The sequence below is a fragment of the Anomaloglossus baeobatrachus genome, chromosome 2 (genome assembly GCF_048569485.1).
Source record: "Anomaloglossus baeobatrachus isolate aAnoBae1 chromosome 2, aAnoBae1.hap1, whole genome shotgun sequence".
Classification (NCBI taxonomy): Eukaryota; Metazoa; Chordata; class Amphibia; order Anura; family Aromobatidae; genus Anomaloglossus; species Anomaloglossus baeobatrachus.
In genome coordinates, this window is record NC_134354.1 from 693,415,160 (window position 1) to 693,435,581 (window position 20,422).

General features: G+C 44.6%; 1 protein-coding gene across 1 annotated transcript; it reads left to right on the forward strand.

The window, feature by feature from the left end:
• Positions 1-1,642: 1,642 nt before the first annotated feature.
• KRT8 (keratin 8) lies at positions 1,643-19,578 on the forward strand. Its single transcript, XM_075337238.1, has 9 exons — positions 1,643-2,054; positions 6,905-7,113; positions 9,148-9,208; positions 9,298-9,393; positions 10,050-10,214; positions 10,750-10,875; positions 11,063-11,283; positions 15,380-15,435; positions 18,818-19,578. The coding sequence occupies exons 1-9, from the start codon at positions 1,707-1,709 to the stop codon at positions 19,018-19,020; spliced, it is 1,485 nt and encodes a 494-aa protein (XP_075193353.1). The 5' UTR covers positions 1,643-1,706; the 3' UTR covers positions 19,021-19,578.
• The last annotated feature ends 844 nt before the right edge of the window (positions 19,579-20,422 follow it).

The following is a 20,422-nucleotide window of genomic DNA, read 5'->3' on the forward strand; positions in this document are numbered from 1 at the left end:
TTCACAAACACAAAAAAAACAAGATAAGACACAAAATATATAAGATAATCTAAAAAGATAAAAATGGCAACAAAAATAAAATAAACTACAATATTCTAGAAATAAAGATTAATGGTATAGGCAAGGGCGTAACAATCGCAGTCACAGAAGTCATGATTGCGACTGGAGGTGGGGGGGACCACCAAGATGGGGGCATAGGATGGGGACATATATACCAGGATGGGGACATATATATATACGAGGATGGGGAACATATATACCATAAAGGTGCCTAGGATGGGGACATATATACAAGGAAGGGGCACAGTAAGGGTACATATTTACCATTATGAGGACATATATATCAGGAAGGGGCCTAGGATGGGAACATATATACCAGGATGGGGAACATATATAACAGGATGGGGAACATATATACCAGGATGGGGAACATATATTCCAGGAAAGGGCCCAGTATGGGGACATATATACCAGTAAGAGGCCCAGGAAGGGGACATATTTACCAGGATGAGGACATATATACCAGTCAGTGGCCAAGGATGGGGGTCATATATACGAGGAAGGGGATATATTTACCAGGATGGGGACATATATATTAAGAAGGGGCCTAGGATGGGAACATGTATAACAGGGTGTGGAACATATATAACAGGATGGGGAACATATATACCAGGAAAGGGCCCATGATGTGGACATATATACCAATAAGAGGATATATTTGCCAGGATGGGGACATATATATCAGGATGCGGGACATATTTACCAGAATGAGGACATATATACCAGGAGGTTGCACAGGATGGGGGACATATATACGAGGAAGGGGACATATTTACTAGGATGGGGACATATAAATTAGGATGGGGGGCATATTACCACGATAGGGACATATATATATATTAAGATGTGGCCCATGATGGGGGACATATTTACCAAGATGAGAACATATGTACCAGGTAGTAGACATATATACCAGGATGGAGGGCACATTTACCAAGATGGGGACATATATACCTGGATAGTTGCATATTTACCAGGATGGGGACATATTTATCAGTAAGTGGCACAGGATGGGGAACATTAGAACAGGAAGGAGGATATTACTACATAATGAAGGGGAGGGGGGACAACTCATATCTTTATAGGATTTAGAATGCTACAATGGTCCATATATCTGACCAACATGCTTTGGGGGGCCCAAGTCCAGACATTGCATCAGGGCCTTTAGGACTCTAGTCGTTACTGGGTATAGGCACTTCTTTTCGTACATAGTTCATCATAATATCCGCAGATGATCTTACTTTTAAAATCACTCTACTTCCAGATACAAGTGTAAGAAAGCTGATTGGTTGTAAATTGTAAAGCGCTGCGGAATATGTTGGCGCTATAGAAATAAAAGTTATTATGATTGTATGCTGACAGGTCTGCGCTTTTGTTTTTCGGGTCTCGGTTGCCCCCACACTCTATATGCAGGGTAGTGGGTGAGGAGGGGACTCTGCAGGTGGTGCCCGCCTCACAGTGCCAGGGTGGGGGTGAGGAGGGGACTCTGCAGGTGGTGCCCGCCTCTTGCTGCCCAGCCACTCAGGTGCGGGGTGTGCGCTGCCCCCCCTGCTGGCCGGCTCCGTATATAAGGCCGGCCGCTCCCGGCTCTGCACATCGGTGACGCCGCTCCTCTCCTCTCTTCTCCAGCAGCCTCCGCAGCCAACATGTCCATCAAGATGAGTAAAGTGAGCTACCGCACGTCCAGCGCCGCGCCCCGCACCACCGGCTTCAGCAGCTTCTCGTACAGCGGAGCCCCGGCCGCCAGCAGGAGCAGCACCGCGTCCTTCTCCCTGGGCTCCAGCTATGGAGGGGGGTCCAGGTTTGGCAGCGGCTACAGGACTGGCTATGGGGGTGCAGGTGCGGGCTCAGCTGGCATCACCCAGGTCAGCGTCAACCAGAGCCTGCTGGCCCCTCTCAACCTGGAGATCGACCCCAACATCCAGCAAGTGAGGACCCAGGAGAAGGAGCAGATCAAGACCCTCAACAACAAGTTCGCTTCATTCATTGACAAGGTGAGTGAGGGGTCCACACCTGGCACAGGATGCCCCCGGCTCTGCAGCTTCTAGGAGTTACTTGTGTAATGTTTTGTAGTTCTTGTATTTGTCTGTAATGTTATTGATACTTTCCAGACATAAGAGAAACCCCCTCTATAACACTAGAATAGAAGGAATCTCAGGAACAATCCGATCTATAAATCGGTCTCTGGTCTATCGAGCCGTCCGGAGATTTCTTCTCTTCTGGTTGATATGGGGAGTCCACAATATGGCAGTGTCACCTGCAGATTGGTGGTGAACTAATGTAACTTATGAGACGTGACACACCCACCACGGTGCCACCCAGGGACGCACCCTCTGCACTACGGGGTCACTGCCCCAAATCAAGCATGGTGGCCATCACCCTCTGCACTGCCCCATACCAGACATGGTGGCCATCACCCTCTGCACTGCCCCATACCAGACATGGTGGACATCACCCTCCACATTGCCCCATACCAGACATGGTGGCCATCACCCTCCACACTGCCCCATACCAGACATGGTGGCCATCACCCTCCACACTGCCCCATACCAGACATGGTGGACATCACCCTCCACACTGCCCCATACCAGACATGGTGGCCATCACCCTCCACACTGCCCCATACCAGACATGGTGGCCATCACCCTCCACACTGCCCCATACCAGACATGATGGCCATCATCACCCTCCGCACTGCCCCATACCAGACATGGTGGCCATCACCCTCCGCACTGCCCCATACCAGACATGGTGGCCATCACCCTTCGCACTGCCTAATACCAGACATGGTGGCCATCACCCTCCGCACTGCCCCATACCAGACATGGTGGCCATCACCCTTCGCACTGCCTAATACCAGACATGGTGGCCATCACCCTCCACACTGCCTAATATCAGACATGGTGGCCATCACCCTCCACACTGCCCCAAACCAGACATGGTGGCCATCACCCTCCGCACTGCGGGGTCACTGCCCCATTGACCATCAGCCTTCCGGGCAGTGCAGCCCTATAGTCCTCCAGGACATCTGCTATATGTACAAAATGATACAGTGTGGCTATGAATGGGTTAAAAGTATCAGAGAATAGTTCACTTGTATACAAAAGAGTCTGGAGTTTGGTCACATGCTTAACCCCCCCAAAAAAGGTGATCCTCCATAGATCTATGTATATGTGTGGGGTGACCATCAATATGGTGTCCTCTACAGCCTAACATGACCGTTACCCATCTTTCCCAGACTCCTGAATGGTTTCGCCTTCTAGATATGCACCGTGGTTTAGCTCATATTTTATGTAGCGGTGTACAGGTTACACCCATGGTGGATAGTAACTGATTTATCTCATCATATGTAATATTAACCGGCACCGGCGGTCGTAAATGCAGCTACTATAGGGGCAAAGGTCACGCCGAGACCTTTAGGAATCAACTTTAGCCTATATGCATTTCCTATTTGCACAATAGTGAGTATATAGTATACATTATACTGGTGGTAATATTCTGCTTTCCCATGCAGAGGCACCGTAATCACTTGTTACATTCTACTTTTTCCTGTGCCTTTATTTGTATCTGCTGCATATAACGTCCATTCTTGTGCCTAGGAGGCAGATTTCGGTATAATCCACTCCAGAGTGCACAATGTGGCAGTAATATAGACTTAATAAAGGCTCCTGTGATCGGAGCAGGTATTCTGGTGCTGAGGCTCCGCTACCTTCAGTGCGTACTTTATAATCCTCCCCCGGGGCCATGTTGGAGCTCTCAGCAGAGCCCGTCCGGGAGATGCAGGATCTACTAACGTAATCCTCGCCGGGTACTTTCCAGTCAGTCAAGATCTCCTTGTATTGCGAGTTATTGCCGGATACTGTTTACGGTCTGCCCCGGACCCTAGAACAAGCTGTATATTGTTATCTGTATATAACACCATGTGTGTCGTCCAGCAAAGCTGTGTGCCGCCATATGGAGCTGTGAGAAAGTGGCATGGCTGCCATTACAGCTATAATCTGTACAGTGGCGCAGCTTTCCAGAAGGAGGGCGGGTGCCTTTGGCTACCAGGTGAACAGCTTTGCCATTCAGGAGTCTGTGCACCTTATCATGACTGTTAGATACTAAAAAAATGAATGCAAGTGTGCCAGCTGCTATATACTACAATGACTATGGCCGCTTATCTGGCTCTGCAGGAATTCCTTTCCTATCTGTCTGTTTAGCAGGGAGGGGCGCAGATACTTACCTGTGGATATTACCATATAGGGCAATGAGTCGCCTGCACCTTGCGGTGCCCGGTACACTGTCATGTACACAGAGAAAGGTCTGATAACAAAGTACACAAGTGTAAAGGATAATACAACCATTCAGCCCCACCGCTCTGCAGACACCAGGAAAGCCTGAACACATATCCCAACTGAAATATGCCTTTGTTTCTGAGACTCAGCAGAATGCGGCCGAACTTGTCCCCCTCCTTGTTCACCTCGCTGTTTTTGTTCTGCCAAAAAAGTCAGGGGTGTCTCATCATTACTTTTTGGGCTGCAGTCATATGCTTGGCGTCCAGGGTTGCCTCACTGACTCGCTGCCTTCAGGGATATCCCTTCTCATATTTAGTGCAGCTTCAACCAAAAAGTGTTTGGAAATCAAGTCACCTCTTTCTTACCGAGTCCGCCACTAGGGGAATGATTTTGCAAATATATTTCACAGTGGAAAATCCATTGCCAAAATGTCCCAAAGGCACGAATGTACGAAATAACAGGCTAATCGCCATCTGCAGGCACAGTCTAAAGGCCCTGTCACACACTGTGGTAGATCTGTGGTAGATCTGTGGTAGATCTGTGGTAGATCTGTGGTAGATCTGTGGTAGATCTGTGGTAGATCTGTGGTAGATCTGTGGTAGATCTGTGGTTGCAGTGAAATTGTGGACAATCAGTGCCAGGTTTGTGGCTGTGTACAAATGGAACAATATGTCCATGATTTCACTGCAACCACAGATCTGCCAAAGATTTATCTCTGTGTGTGACGGGGCCTTTAGGTCGAGTTCACACGTCTGGTAATGGCCCGCTAGAATGGCTCCACCACAATCCCTGGTGCAGACAAGTTTTTTTTGGGTTTTTTTTGCATACTGGATCCTTTTCACAGGAAAGAAAAACTATTGCATTTGTTTTCCATAGAAACTAATGTTAAAAAAATAAACTAGTCTAGTTGAGATATTATTATTATTAATAATAATAATAATTAATATTTTTTAAGCAGGTATGCACAATTTTTTTTTATTTTTCTTTTGTCATCCGCTTGCTGCTGGATTCTAGTGGATGACTACTGGACATGTGAACTTGGCCTTAGCAGAGAAGACCATCTATTATACGCCTTGTTGTTCATCTTGGGGGTTAAAGAGGTTGTCCACTACTTCTACATTGATGGCCTATGCTTAGGATAGGTCAGCAATGTCTGATCAGCCGGAGTCCGACACCCTGCCCCCCCCCCCCCCTCTTGAATCAGGTGATTCCAGTCCCGGTGGCCGGATGTGCAGACGTTACTCGCCCCAAGTGTTACAAAGGCCGTCCACTACTTTGACATTGATGGCCTATCCTTGGGATAGGTCATCAATGTTTGAATGGCTGAGGTCCGACACGCCGCACCTTCAACGATCAGCTGATCTCTGTTCCGGGCTTGCTCCGTCTTCTGATAACGGTCGTGGCCAGGTACTGAACATCTGCCTCCTGTTAATTAGAATGGGATGTGCAGGCCGCGGCCGCTATCAGAAGACTGAGTAGCCCTGGAACTGAACATTTCAGGCTGCTGCCAGGACCAAGATCAGCTGATTGGCGGAGGTGCGGCGTGCCGGACCCCGGCCAATCAGATATTGATGACCTATCCTAAGGACAGGCCGTCAATGTAAAAGTAATGGACAACCTCTTTAAGCTCGGATGGCCTTTGTAACACTTGGGGCGAGTCACGTCTGCACACTGTAGATGTGATCATTCAGCTCTGTACCTGTCTGCATGGTGGGCACATTTACTGCATGTTACATTAGTCTGGTTCATAAATCGGACCAGGCTAGCACATGTTGAGACTTTTTTTATTAATTTTTCATTATTTTCTCCACTTGTCCCCATAAAAAATACTCTCATATGCATAGGATAACATTGGTTCTGTGCTGTCCATCTTCCACATGGACCATAAATAAGTGCATCTGTAGGATGACGGGTCCCAAACTTGTTGTACAGTTTCAGTCACTAATAGAACTTCAAACGCCTGGCTCTAAAGCCTTTACATGTGCGTCTTCCTATTTGCTAGAAAGAGGAAAAGTCCCCTCATTCTGGTTGACTCACTTCCCTACAGCCTTGGCACCTTAGAAATAGGACTCATCCTGTTTCTAAGGAGTCTGAAGTTGTTCTTCTCTTCTGGCCTTTTGACTCCTACTTGGGGAAGTCATGTAATAGATTTCATTAATAGACTAATTCATTTGCAGTAGGACATTGCGGATATGACCAAGGGCACAACTGTGGCCAAGGATAATACTGTGCAAGGGAAAGATGGTCAGGAATTGGTGCTCCAACGCCTTAATTCTAAGGATTGGTGGTGGCCTCCAAGGACATCTGCTATGCTTTTGATGTCGTCATGTATTGAGATTCCACTTAGGATAAAAACTTTTTTATGAATGGCATCATGTAGAGAAAAAGACGCCAAAACATAATTGATACACTATGGCATAACTCGGCAGTATTCTCAAAATTCCCCAGCTGGCATAAACTTTGGTAGGTATAAATTTCAATGACATAAACTACATCAATCATATTACGTGCTACACATTGGTCCTAGTGTATCTTTTGATGTTTTTGTGTTATCTTGTCTATTGTAGGTACGATTCCTAGAACAACAGAACAAGATGCTTGAAACTAAGTGGAGCCTTCTCCAGAACCAGAAGACAACTCGCAGTAACATGGACAGCATGTTCGAATCCTACATCAACAACCTGCGCCGTCAGCTGGACACCCTGGGACAGGAGAAATTCCGCCTGGAAGCCGAGCTCGGAAACATGCAGGGTCTGGTAGAGGACTTCAAGAACAAGTGAGTTAATACAGGCCACCTACCTCCAGCCTAGAGATAACACTGCAGTCCACTGGGTTCAACATGGAAACCATCTTTCCTCTTAGATGATTAATCTGGACACTTTGATCATTACTGCTAGCATACTTGGTCACTTTGATTGGTACTACTAGGGTACTTGGTCACTTTCATTTACTCCTAGGGTAGTTTGTCACTTTGACTGGTACTACTAGGATACTTTATCACTTTGATTGGTACTACCAGGGCACTTGGTCACTTTCATTTACTTCTAGGGTACGTGGTCACTTTGATTGGACTACTAGGGGTACTTTGTCACTTTGATACTACTAAGGTAGTTGGTCACTTTGGTACTACTAGGGTACTTAGTCACTTTGATTGGACTACTAGGGTACTTGGTCACTTTGATTGGTACTACTAGGGTACTTGGTCACTTTGATTGGACTACTAGGGGTACTTTGTCACTTTGATACTACTAAGGTAGTTGGTCACTTTCCTTTACGCCTAGGGTCCTTGGTCACTTTGATTGGTACTACTAGGGTACTTGGTCACTTTGATTGGTACCACTAGGGTACTTGGTCACTTTGATTGGACTGGTAGGGTACTTGATCAATTTGATCAAGACTATTAGGGTATTTGTTCAATTAGATCAGAACTAATGGAGTATTTTCATCCATTTATGGCCAGTCACCTGCTCTATCTGAATACATATTTAGTATTATGGGTCTATGTAGGGTTTCAGGTTGCTATAGTCAGTAGTGGAAAAATAATGTATCGCCATGTTACATAAGTTTTCACAGTGAAAATAAAGGGGTTTTATTAAGAAAACTATCATTCAAATAAATACAGTAAAGGTGATCCCGCTTACAATCTCCTCCAACCACTTGACTCTGACAGGGTAAGGACCCCCATCAATTTAGATAAAAGATAATTTAGTAGTAACGGGCAACCATATAATATGTATGGGGGTCTCATAACTTCCTTAGAGTTGAGCAAAAAGATTTCTGCTGCTGGCTGGTCCAGTCTTCACTCTTGTCATCTGTGAAAGTTGGACTAGGACAGCCTTCACTTCTGCTGCCAGCATCTTTGGCACCCCTGACTATTACAAAGCCCAGCAAGACGTATGTCATGGCATTGTGTTGGCCAAGTGACCAGGCCTCATACAGTGCCATGACACTTTGAGGTCTATCTAGTAAGAGTCAGAGTCACCCAGGATACAAGTTGGAGGTACCGGCCAGAAAAGTGAAGACTGTCTCTACTCTTCGCCAGCAGATGTTGGAGGATGGGGTAGTTGAAATGAGTTGAAATGTACTTTCTCAATTCTTTTGTTTTCAGGGAAGCGAAGTCTGACAGCAGTTTTCTCTCATCTAGATGAACGCTCATCTGGATGTTCACGGTTTTTGGGGAGGGAGCTGCAATGAAGCATCTGATTTCTTTTGTTTGGCTCCTTTTGGTTTAAAAATGGGGGTCCATTCAGGAACCCATCACCGTTATGTCCAAATTGTCTCCCATTGTATATATTGGACCTTCCGTATGATTTTGGTTGCTCCAATAATCCCAGGTTTCTCTGAGCCCATATTGATTAAGGTATAAGCTGGTTTACCCATGATATCAAAGTAACTATTAAACGGCATTATAAGTCCCCAGGGTTGGAAAGTTTGCCTTTTTATGGGCATGTTCTTTAGAAGCCAGAATGACCTCAGACATCTCGTACTCCACTTATAGTGATATAATCTCAATCTCTTAATGTCTCCATTTATCTTCCTGCATGTATATGTGCTTAGAAATACTAGATAAATAAGGGCTTGCAACTCCTTTAAAAAAGGTTGTCGAAATTAGAAAAGTCTTACAACCATAAATGGCAAGTCAGGAGCTGGGGCCGAGAACGGCATGTCTGGAAACATCATATTAAGGAAAGTTCTGCCAACTTTTATGCAATGGAATATTTTCAATTAAAGAGACCGCTACCCCTTATCCTGACGTCATCTGTCTGTATAGAAGCCTTCTTCTTACTGAGAATATTTCTATTTCCTGCAGATATGAAGACGAAATCAACAGACGCACTGAAATGGAGAATGAATTTGTCCTATTGAAGAAGGTGGGGGATGCTCACCATAACATGTTATTGATTTTGATAACCAATATGACTCTATTCCTAGTTTAACTCATCGGGTCCTTTATCCACAGGATGTAGACGAGGCGTACATGAACAAGGTGCAGCTGGAAGCTAAACTGGAGGGGCTGACAGACGAGATCAACTTCCTGCGCCATCTTTATGAGGAGGTGAGAGATGATTCTTGGGGCTTTGATCTTCCGCCTCCTGTATCCCGTTATTTTACATCTTAAAGACCCTCATATTATAATGTAATTATAAGTCAGTGGTCTGATTTGTACCTTAAATTCATCATGTACCAAGTTGAATTTAACGAGACCAAAGTATTTTATTATATTGGATCTAATAATCTTGATATAAGTAAATTGTGACCCAGAATTTGCAATTTTTACATTCTTACAATCTAATTTGCCCCTGTAAAGCAATAGCCAGGTTTTTGGGGTCAGTTGTGATACAAATGCTGCTATATCACCTGTTACCCTTAAGTGCTGCCAAGGAAGGGCTAATTCTCAATTATGAGGCCATGCAAATCGGTGGAAGATCTACCACATTTGACGGCTGTTGAATAGTTTATGGCGGCATAAAAATCATCGTTCTGCAGTACATTGTGTTGTGTTGGGGATATGCTGCTCATCATATGCAAATGGTACAGGACCAGAACTGCAATATTATAGATCATTCTGTCTCCTTTGTTTGTTTTGACCCATGTGAACGGGCTCTTAACTGTGTACAAGTTGTTTGATTACTTCTCAATTCCAAGCAGAAATCTGCTTTTCTAAATGCTCCTTTGCTTATGTATTTAATCGTTATCGGTTTGTGTACGCAGGAACTTCGTGAGCTCCAGTCTCAGATCTCTGACACTTCAGTTGTTCTGTCCATGGACAACAACCGCAACCTTGACCTGGACAGCATTATCGCTGAAGTGAAGTCTCAGTATGAAGATATCGCCAACAAGAGCCGTGTTGAGGTGGAGAGCATGTACCAGTTGAAGGTAAGCTGGTCCTATAACAATGAGATGTTTAAAATCACAACATCTTCTGGTTTGTAAGATATATATGTGTGTGTAGATATATATATATATATATATATATATATATATATATATATATAGATAGATATATAAAATCATTGTTGTTAGTGCTGAGCGGGCACTAAACTGTTCGGGTACTCAGCAGTCGTTACTAGCAGTTTGATGCTCAGATGGCGGATATTTGAGCACCCAAGTAGAATGACAGTCAATGGGGGACTTGAGCATTTTTCCGGGAAATATTCCATTGACTTCCATTATACTCAGTTACTCGAGTCACTCCCAACTGAGCATCTAAGCAAGTATAGAGCACCTGAGCATGGTAGTGGTCGCTCATCACTAATTGTAGTTGGTGCATATAAGAGTGATATAATGCTTTGTGCTTCCTTATATAATGCATTTTATCTACTGCCACTGGATCTCCCTATAGCTGTATATTCATCATCTAATTATGTTGTGTGTGAATACGCGCCATTTATCATATCTTATTTCCTAACAGTATCAGGAACTCCAGGCATCAGCTGGACGGCATGGTGATGATCTGAAAAGCACCAAAACCGAGATTAGCGAACTCAACCGTTACATCACCCGGCTCCAGTCTGAGATCGATGCTCTTAAGGCACAGGTAGGTCCAATGTATATGACAATGTTGGGGGTTGGGAACTTATAGTATAATGGTGCAGTTTGTTGTCAGATGTCCTCCATAATGTTACACTCTTTATAATAATAAAACCGCTAAAACCATTACTGAGGGTTACTGGGAAGACCTTGTACAGATCCGCAATGTCATATTCTCATATTGATTCTTGCAGCGTGCAAACCTTGAAGCACAGATAGCGGAGGCTGAAGAACGTGGAGAATTGGCACTGAAAGATGCCCGTTCAAAACTGTCAGAACTGGAGGCTGCCCTACAGAAGGCCAAGCAGGACATGGCTCGCCAACTGCGTGAATACCAGGAGCTGATGAACGTCAAGCTGGCTCTGGACATTGAGATCGCCACCTACAGGAAACTGCTGGAAGGGGAAGAGAGCAGGTAAGCAGGGGTGTCCTATTAGTATTGCTTGACATTAGCAATAATTCATTGCCCTATACAAACAGTATTATAGCGTTTTCCACCTTACTTTTAGAAGCAAGTTAAGCCCTCATACACATTGGACTAATGTCGTTCAAACCCATGGATATGAGCGGGTTCAGCCAACAGTCTAATGTAAAGGGGGGCCCTAGACAATGCGGCGATCAATGTTTAAAAAAACCCCAAAAATATTGTGAAATTAGTTATTTTTTACATAGCCTGCACCCTAAAAACCTCAAATTTAATTTATAAAGCGTGATCTATAAACGTGTATTCCAAAAACCTCCATTTTATAATGTAACTGGTGCAGCAACAAAACAAGCCCTTGTATAACTAGTAACATTCTAGGCAGTATACAGGGGGTGAAATAAGTATTGAACATGCTACCAATTTTTTAAGTAAATATATTTCTAAAGGTGATATTTATATAAATTTCTGACAAAATGTTAGTAACAACCCATACAGTCCACACAAGCAGGTAAAGAAATCAAACTATAGATGCCCTTAAATTTAGTGATGTGTAATAATGAGAAAGGACACAGGAAAGAGAAAGTATTGAACACATGAAGGATGAGGTGTAAAAAGCCATGGAAAGTCATGACACCAGCTGTATGCTATCAGTAATTAGAAATTACTAATCCTGCCACTTAGTGGAAAAATATAAACTGGTTCAACTGATGGCCTATAAAAAGATGTCTCGTTACCAAGGTGCCACACAAGAAACATTTCATGATGGGTAAAACCAATGAGCTGTCCCAACATAATGTTGTAAAACATACTGATAGCATTGGCACACAAACATTTCTAAATTCCTGAAGGTTCCAGTGAGCACTGTTGTGGCCATAATCAAGAATTGATTTCACCAGAAGCCGGCGACGACCAGGATTTCAAACAGAGGAGTGAAGAGTCAGACCACGTATGGAGAGCTACAAAAAGACCAGATGCAATTGTTTTGAAGAAAACAATAAGTAATGCACTTGCCCTCTATGGCCTGTATACACACTCACCATGCAAGGCTCCATTTCTGAACAAAAAGCATGTTCATGTCCGCTTAAAGTGAACCTGACCGGTCCCTCAGAGCCACCAGAAGTTGTATATTCCTGTCTAAAGTCCCTGCCTAACAGTCGATTTATTACATTACACACATAATCAGATCTTTAGAAAAAGTATTTCTAAAGTCCCATCGACTAGTGATAGGGTTCATTTGCATATCACAAACTTTACAAATACTTTTTCTAAAGATCAGTTTGTGTGCAATGTAATTAAGGGACTTATGAGCAGGGAATTTAGATAGGAAAATACAACTGCTGGCATGGGGGACCTGTCTGGCATGGGGGACCTGTCTGGCATGGGGGACCTGTCCGATTCCCTTAAAGGGAACCTGTCATCAGAAATTTAGCTATCCACCTAAAAGTTTCCCCCTCTGCAGCTCCTGGGCTGCATTCTAGCAAGGTTCCTGTAGTTTTTCTTGCCCCTTTTAGCCCAAAATAAACACTTTATAAAGTAGTACCTGCTCGTATGTAAATTTTCTCATTTTTCCATGTGGGCGGTCTGTCTGGTGTCTGTGCCTGTCCTCCTACCGATTTACGCCCCCCCCAGAACGCAGAATTTCAAACCTCAAGACGCCGCCCCTGGGCGCCTGAGGTCCTGCGCATGCGCTCTGCTACCGTAGCGGGACAGTGCACAGCGTGCACGTGTGACCGCTGGTGACGGTATGCGCAGGCACGATGTTATGGGCGGCGCTGTGAGTGTCCTCAGCAAGTGCCGCCCATAACCTCGTGACCGCACTTTCCTCTCTTCCTCCATCGTTCTGCGCCAGCGCTCGCTGGCGCGGTGACCCGACGTCACCTCCTCCCATCTATTTCCTGCTGCAGGGCAAGATGGGAGGAGGTGACGTCGGGTCACCGCGCCAGCGAGCGCTGGCGCAGAACGATGGAGGAAGAGAGGAAAGTGCGGTCACGAGGTTATGGGCGGCACTTGCTGAGGACACTCACAGCGCCGCCCATAACATCGTGCCTGCGCATACCGTCACCAGCGGTCACACGTGCACGCTGTGCACTGTCCCGCTACGGTAGCAGAGCGCATGCGCAGGACCTCAGGCGCCCAGGGGCGGCGTCTTGAGGTTTGAAATTCTGCGTTCTGGGGGGGGCGTAAATCGGTAGGAGGACAGGCACAGACACCAGACAGACCGCCCACATGGAAAAATGAGAAAATTTACATACGAGCAGGTACTACTTTATAAAGTGTTTATTTTGGGCTAAAAGGGGCAAGAAAAACTACAGGAACCTTGCTAGAATGCAGCCCAGGAGCTGCAGAGGGGGAAACTTTTAGGTGGATAGCTAAATTTCTGATGACAGGTTCCCTTTAATCAACATTTGGACAAGCCTGTGAAATACTAAGAATATAGTCTGATACGACTGAGCCCTACTTCTCAGACAGGGATCAACAAACCAGGAGAGATGTAATAAAAGCTGTAGTCAACGGTTCTCTAGTCAGACTATAAGAAGCCCAAGCTCTAACCCTGATTTGTCCCTGCCTGACCACTGAGGATACATGGTGAAACTGAAATGACAAAGGAAGGGGGGCACAGATGGTGTATTTTCCGGTGGTGCCAGAAAGAATAAAACTAGGTGCAGTAACTTGGAGCTGTTGTGTTATAGACACAACCACTATAACCACATGTTGAGGGTGGCTGCTACAGAATCCAGGAGGATAGCGTTGGAGGAAATGGAAGAAAAGGGTTAAATCTTTTCTTCCATTTCCTCCAATGCTGACCACGGAAGAAGGCACTCCAACTCAACGTCGGCTGACCCTGATTGTTCTTAACTGCACCCTCAACTATAAGTAAAGTAATTCTAAACAACAATAACCATAAATGAAGTGCACAAAGGCACAGGTCTAAGAATGTGTAATTACAGTCATATAGGGAAGATGGAGGAAACCAGAACAAACTATAAAGATTTACGGAAATCATGGAAACTCCCAAATGTAACAAAGGCAAGGATACGGGGGAAGGGAAACTCGCAAACAAGCCACAGGGGAAAACAAAAGAGATTATTATAACTGAAGAGCTGGAACTCCAAAAATCCATCCATCCAGGAATATAGCCAACAATATAGTCTTGTGCATGGTGAGTATAAATAGCCCCTCCCTGGACGTGGTAGGGCAAACTAAACGACAAAGTGAAAACTTGCCTGGACGTTAAACAGAAGAGTAAGGAAAAGAGAGACAAAAGAACTATCTGCATTTAGTCAAAACAGGCTGTGGTCCAACAGAGAGCAAATCTGACCACACAGAAGTCACTGGATTGAGCCGCAGAGTCAAGCCTTGACTGTCTGGTCTCACGAGACCCAAAATTGAGCTCTTTGGATGCCAACAAGTTGCACCAATTGGTTTCAGAGAAAATAAGGCTGCTAGACTGGCTCAGCCAATCATCTGACCTGACTCCAATAGAACATTTTATGGAAATAACTAAATCTGAGTTCAAATCCTGAAGGTTCTGTTGGCTTCTATGAACAGTGGGCCACAATCACACCTGAGCAATGGATACGACTAGTTTCTCCATACCGGAGGCGTCTTGAAGCAGTAATCACCAAGAAAGGCTTTTGTACAAAGTATTAAGTATATTTTAGTAAGTGTGTTCAATACTTTTTCCCTGTGTCATTTCTCATTATTGTACATAACCTAATTTATGGATCTCTATGGTTTGATTTCTTTGCCCGTGTGCATTAGATGGGTTGTTACCAACATCTAGTAAGAATTTCATGGTAATATCTCTTTTTAGAAACATATTTACATAGAAAATTGGTGACATATTCAATACTTATTTCACCCGCTGTATATAATAGGAAAAATAAAAATTGTTACAGCTTTTGGAATATTATAGTGAATGAGTCTTGAAAGTGCAAAATACTTGGTTCTGTTAAGGGGTTAATATTAGGTCAGCACTAACTTTGTTGACTGTAGTAGGATTTGGGTTTGATAAATACTTTTTATACTGTTTCTACTTGTGTTTGCTAGAAATTGATGTGTATTTATGGTTATAATTGTGTTTTAGGTTGGAATCCGGCATTCAGAACGTCAGTATTCAGACCAAGACCACCGGCTACTCAGGTAATCCACAACTGCTGTCTAAAATAATAGTAATGTTAAAGATGAGTTGGAATTTAAAGGATTTGTCCATGTAAAGCCAAGTTAGTTTGGCATTTACTAGGATGAGTCTGATATAATAACACAAGCTGCAATACCAGACAAAGACTATGAACAAGAGTGGCGCTGTTCTAGAAAAAAAGCAGCCCTCGTTTCTAAAGAACTTTTTTTTTTCCAAAAATAAGACACTGTCTTATATATTTTTTTGCCCCCCAAAAAAGCACTAGGGCTAATTTTTGGAGGAGGTCTTATAATTGAAGAAACACGGTTGGGGGGTAAGTTAACCCCCCAAAAAAGCAGCCCCCCCTCCCCTCCCCAGGAGACTCATACTTACCAGACCCAAACATCTGCGTGGCTCCCAGGTCCTGTGATCTCTGGTGGGTGCTGCATGCCGTCCTCCCCTGCTTCTGACTGACGCACACATACACGCAGCAGATCACGCACACACACACGCGCACACATCACATCACATCCAGCGCTTTTGGCCGCAGGGAATGATGGGAGGAAGTCACCTGTGTCCGCAGGTCTTGTTGCAGGAGGTGCTTGCGCTCCACTGCACTGCCTCTCAGGATTCTGCCGGCGAGAAGAGATCGGTTTCGCTGGATGTGGTGAGTGTGTGTGATCCGATGTGTATGTGATGTTTGTGTGTGTGTGTGATCCGATGTTTGTGTGTGAGATCGGATGTGTGCGTGTGAGATCTGATTGTGTGTGTTTGTGATCGAATGTTTGCAGGGGTGCAATCACTGCAGGTCCTCTGCTCGGCGTGTCGTGAGTGTGATTGCAGGGTGTCCGCTGTGTATAATGAAGTGTCCTGCAGTATCTGTTACTTTTTTAGCTGCACAGACACTTCATTATTGATCTGTGACTAGGGCTTATTTTCGGGGGAGGGCTTATATTTAAGACTTGCTCCGAAAATGCTGAAAATCCCTGCTAGGGCTTATATTTGGAAAAACACGGTAAGACCTATTAGCATACAGAGTCCAGTAAATTATAAGTATCCACTGATCAGACACATTGCGTGATTCAGAGCTCTCAACAAGTTGTAATAATTCACAAGGACCGGGCGCTCATTCGTCCTCCACACAATAACTTGTCTATTGTATTCCTGGCTTTCCTCTCACTGCTGGATCAGTGTGGACAGGCTGTGGAGGTTCAGGTTACATGCTGAGCGCTACTTGCAAAACATGAGAAAGGGGAAGAATAATGTCAATATGAGAAGCCTTAGTACAAACAGCTCTTGTATAATGAAGTGGAAGGCACGGAGTAAAGTCTGTGCAGCTGAGACCTTCCTCGGAAGAATCAGAAGAGCAGTGTGTTTTTCAGCGCTGGAGTGGCACTTTGAATGGCTATCTCCGGCACAATTTTTTTGAAGACTGTCCTGCATTGGACCGTCGTATGCTCTATGCGACGGCGGCGTGTGCACCCTTGCATCCTCTGCTGTCGTGGTAACAACGAGAGCAGAGGATGTGAGGGTGCATGTGCCGCCCTCGCATAGAGCATACGACGGTCCAATGCAGAAGAACAGTCTTCACAAAAATGGTGCCGGGGATAGCGCTATGCTCAGGCACAGACTATGCCGCCATCTTGGTGAAGAGTGTTCTGCAATACAGTGGAACCTTGGTTAACGAGAACAATCCGTTCTGGGAGTGTGCTTGTTAACCAAGTTACTCGTTCAGCAAAGCAAGATTTCCGATAGGAAACCATTGCAATGCAGACAATTCGTTCCACAACTTGTTCAATGTCCCATCCTGGTCCCCTATTGTGTCATTCTACACATGCATAAACATGTACAAACTCACACACAAACACACGCACGCACGCACATATTATGCCCACCTTACCTTCCGTTCCATCGCCGGCCTCCTGGATCTTGTAGTTCGCCGCGAGGGAGATGTGTCGGCGAACTACAAGAACTATGAGGCCGGCGGTGGAACGGAAGGTAAGGTGAGCATAATACTGTATGTGTGTGCGTGTTTGTTTGTGTGTGTTTTGTGCGTGCTTGTGTGTGTTTGTGTGGACTGCAAGTGCGGGTCAGAGCGCAGTGGATTTACGGAACTGGAAGTGTGTGCGGTGAGGGTTTTGCTCGTACAGCAAAGCTTTCTCATAAACCGAGTTACAAATTTACAGAAAGCTTTGCTTGTTAAGCGAAATTCTCGTTAACTGGGTTACTCGTTAAACGAGGTTCCACTGTACTTAGAAATTATACTGTGCAGGTGCCAGAATTAACGTCTATGATGGCGACAGGGAGAGGAAGGCCAGGCAGACAGAAAGTGGCAGTAATAGTTAGCAAGGCCAACCCACATATTCCCTTCCTGTTGCACCTGTCAATCAAATAACAGGGCATTGCTGGAACTTTACTTGCACATATTTCTGAAATAAACCCTCCAATCTCAGAACAAAAGCCATGCTTACAATCCTCATCCTAGCACCAGTGTAGCACTGGCTTTACTTTATATATGAAAACCCTGATGAATGGTTCTCTTTAAAACTTCTTCAAGAAATGAGAAAATCCTTCAAAACTTTGCAAAAAAAGGAGCATTTTCTGAAGTGGTTTCTGCTTGTAAAACAATTCATTCATCTTTCTTAAACTGTTATGTGGACATGGCCTAATATTACGTACACATGACATCTTTTTCAAGCAAAATTCCACCTGGAACTTGCCTGAAAAAGCATCACAAAAAATGAATGTAATGAAAAGCAATGTAAGAGTGACATTGCTGTGCACCTGTACAGTTCTATGTTACTTTTAATCATTTCAAGCTTCGGAAACAATGAAGCGGTGAAAAGTAGCATGTTCATTCTTTGCCACTATGCTGGAAAATATAAGGAAAAGATGATGGCTGTGGAATCATCTCAAACAATGACATTTGGCAGCAAATATGCTTTGGGAATAAGACCCCACTGTTTCCTAAAGCGGTTTCGCCTAGGAAAACCTCAGGGGGTCTGCCAGAGTTGTAGACATAGTGTGCATATACCCTTAAGCCTTGTTCACTTCTGTAAGAGATGTCATGTTGATTATTGGGGTCTGATGTATGGGCACAACCTGATCCTGAAATTTAAGGGCCCTGGTTTAGCACTGCACACCCTCCAAAATTTACACTGCACAGGGATCTGCTGGGCAACTCCATTACATACATTTGATATTCTGAAGGAGCTCCAGTGCTGAGGCTCTTTTGTTCTCACATGTCAGACTCCCGCCTATTCTGGCCATATGCCAATACTTGATAAATCCTAGCTGTGGTGGGATCCAAAAAAAAAGGGGGGGGGGTTAGAGGAAGAAAAATCTTAAGTTTAGTTATTCCCTACAATCACTTAATTTTCTTTTTCCTATTTACTTCCCCTATAGGAGTTAGCAGCGGCTACAGCGGTGGACTGTCCAGTGCATTTGGTGGAAATATTGGCGGTGGATATGGAGGCAATTACGCATATTCCAGCAGTTCCAGTCCCCTGGAAACATCTAGAACCAAGCGCAGCATAGTAGTTAAGACAGTCGAGACCAAAGACGGACGAGTACTGTCTGAATCATCAGATGTCTTCACAAAACCATGAGCGCCTTCATCACAACGGCACAATGCTGTCCCACGACCAGGACTCCTTCAAAGATGAGCCTCCTCCAAGACAGAAATCAGGACTGTTGGGGTTGATCTCTTAAAAAAAAAAAATGTATGAAACCTGGAAAACTGCTGCCCTAGCTAGTGCCATAAGAGGTGGTACATTGTTAGTGACAATAAACGGTGCTCTCCCAAATCTTACTGTTTACCTGTTTCTGATGGTGGGAGGACAGGAGGTTATAGATATAGTGGGTATGGATGGCCTGTTTTGTAATCCCCAGCAACTTGTACTGATTCCTTCCCAGCGGGCTCAGCTTAAAGTGGGCTTGGATCTCCGTGGGTTCAGCTGTGCTGTCTACTCAATCTTTCTTTTTTCTCTCTCTGCTTTCTGTGCAATTCTTACAAACTGTTTGCAATACGAGAGCTAAGTAACCCCTCCTGCAACGTGCCTTATCATCCGTCCTTGCTGGGTGGATACTGGAAGTGCTCGTCCTGTCATGCACCTTCTAAAAAGAAAAAAAAATCTGTTAATAAACATTTTTGTTTTTAAAACCTCTCTAAAGTTTCTAGAAAATATGTATATACTTTGTAGCTACCTGGTTTGTTCGCCAATTGGGAGGGGGGGAAGAGGCAATGGAAGACATTTCCTTCCGGGGAGGTGGGGGGCCATCACTTGTTTCATCAATCAAACCCTAAAAATAAATTCTGGATAGTCGGTTATTGATGAATTTCACTCCTAATAACATTACCCAAAAAATACCCCCTAGACATGTTGTACTGCTATGCACACAACGTAAGCTTGAGTAGTGGAATTAGTGGTGTGTACCTTGATGATGGGGTAACGTACCAATATACATATTCCTGGAGAGCTGTGACATTTCATTATTCAAAGTTGGGAGGATGGTTCTTGGTTATAAGGGACGTTAAGGTTCAACCAAAAGCAATCATATAGCATTCTTTGCATTTTGAAGAAGCTTTTTTAAGACCTCTTTTACACGTCCATGTTTCCAGTATTTGTGACGTATGGTTTCACAGGTGCCGGAGATACTTGACACACGTAGACTCATTAAAATCAATGGGTCTGCCCACATCTGTTTTCACATGCCGCATGTGCGCTACACGGCATCATGACCGTTTTTCTCTGGCAGTCCGGGTGTCGCACGGACCGCACACTGATGTGGTCCTTGTGACACGTACCGGAAAAAACACGTGTCTTTGAAATAAAATGCTTTTTTATACGCAACTGTCTACACAGCTGCTGTCTTTAGCGCTGCTATCACTTGCTTCCGGGCCCGCTCATTATACTCATGCATATTCACTGCACCGCGGACCCGGAAGCAGCAGGCCCGGGGACAGGTAAGTATAGAAATTCATGCTGTCCGTGTGCTATGCGGATGTCA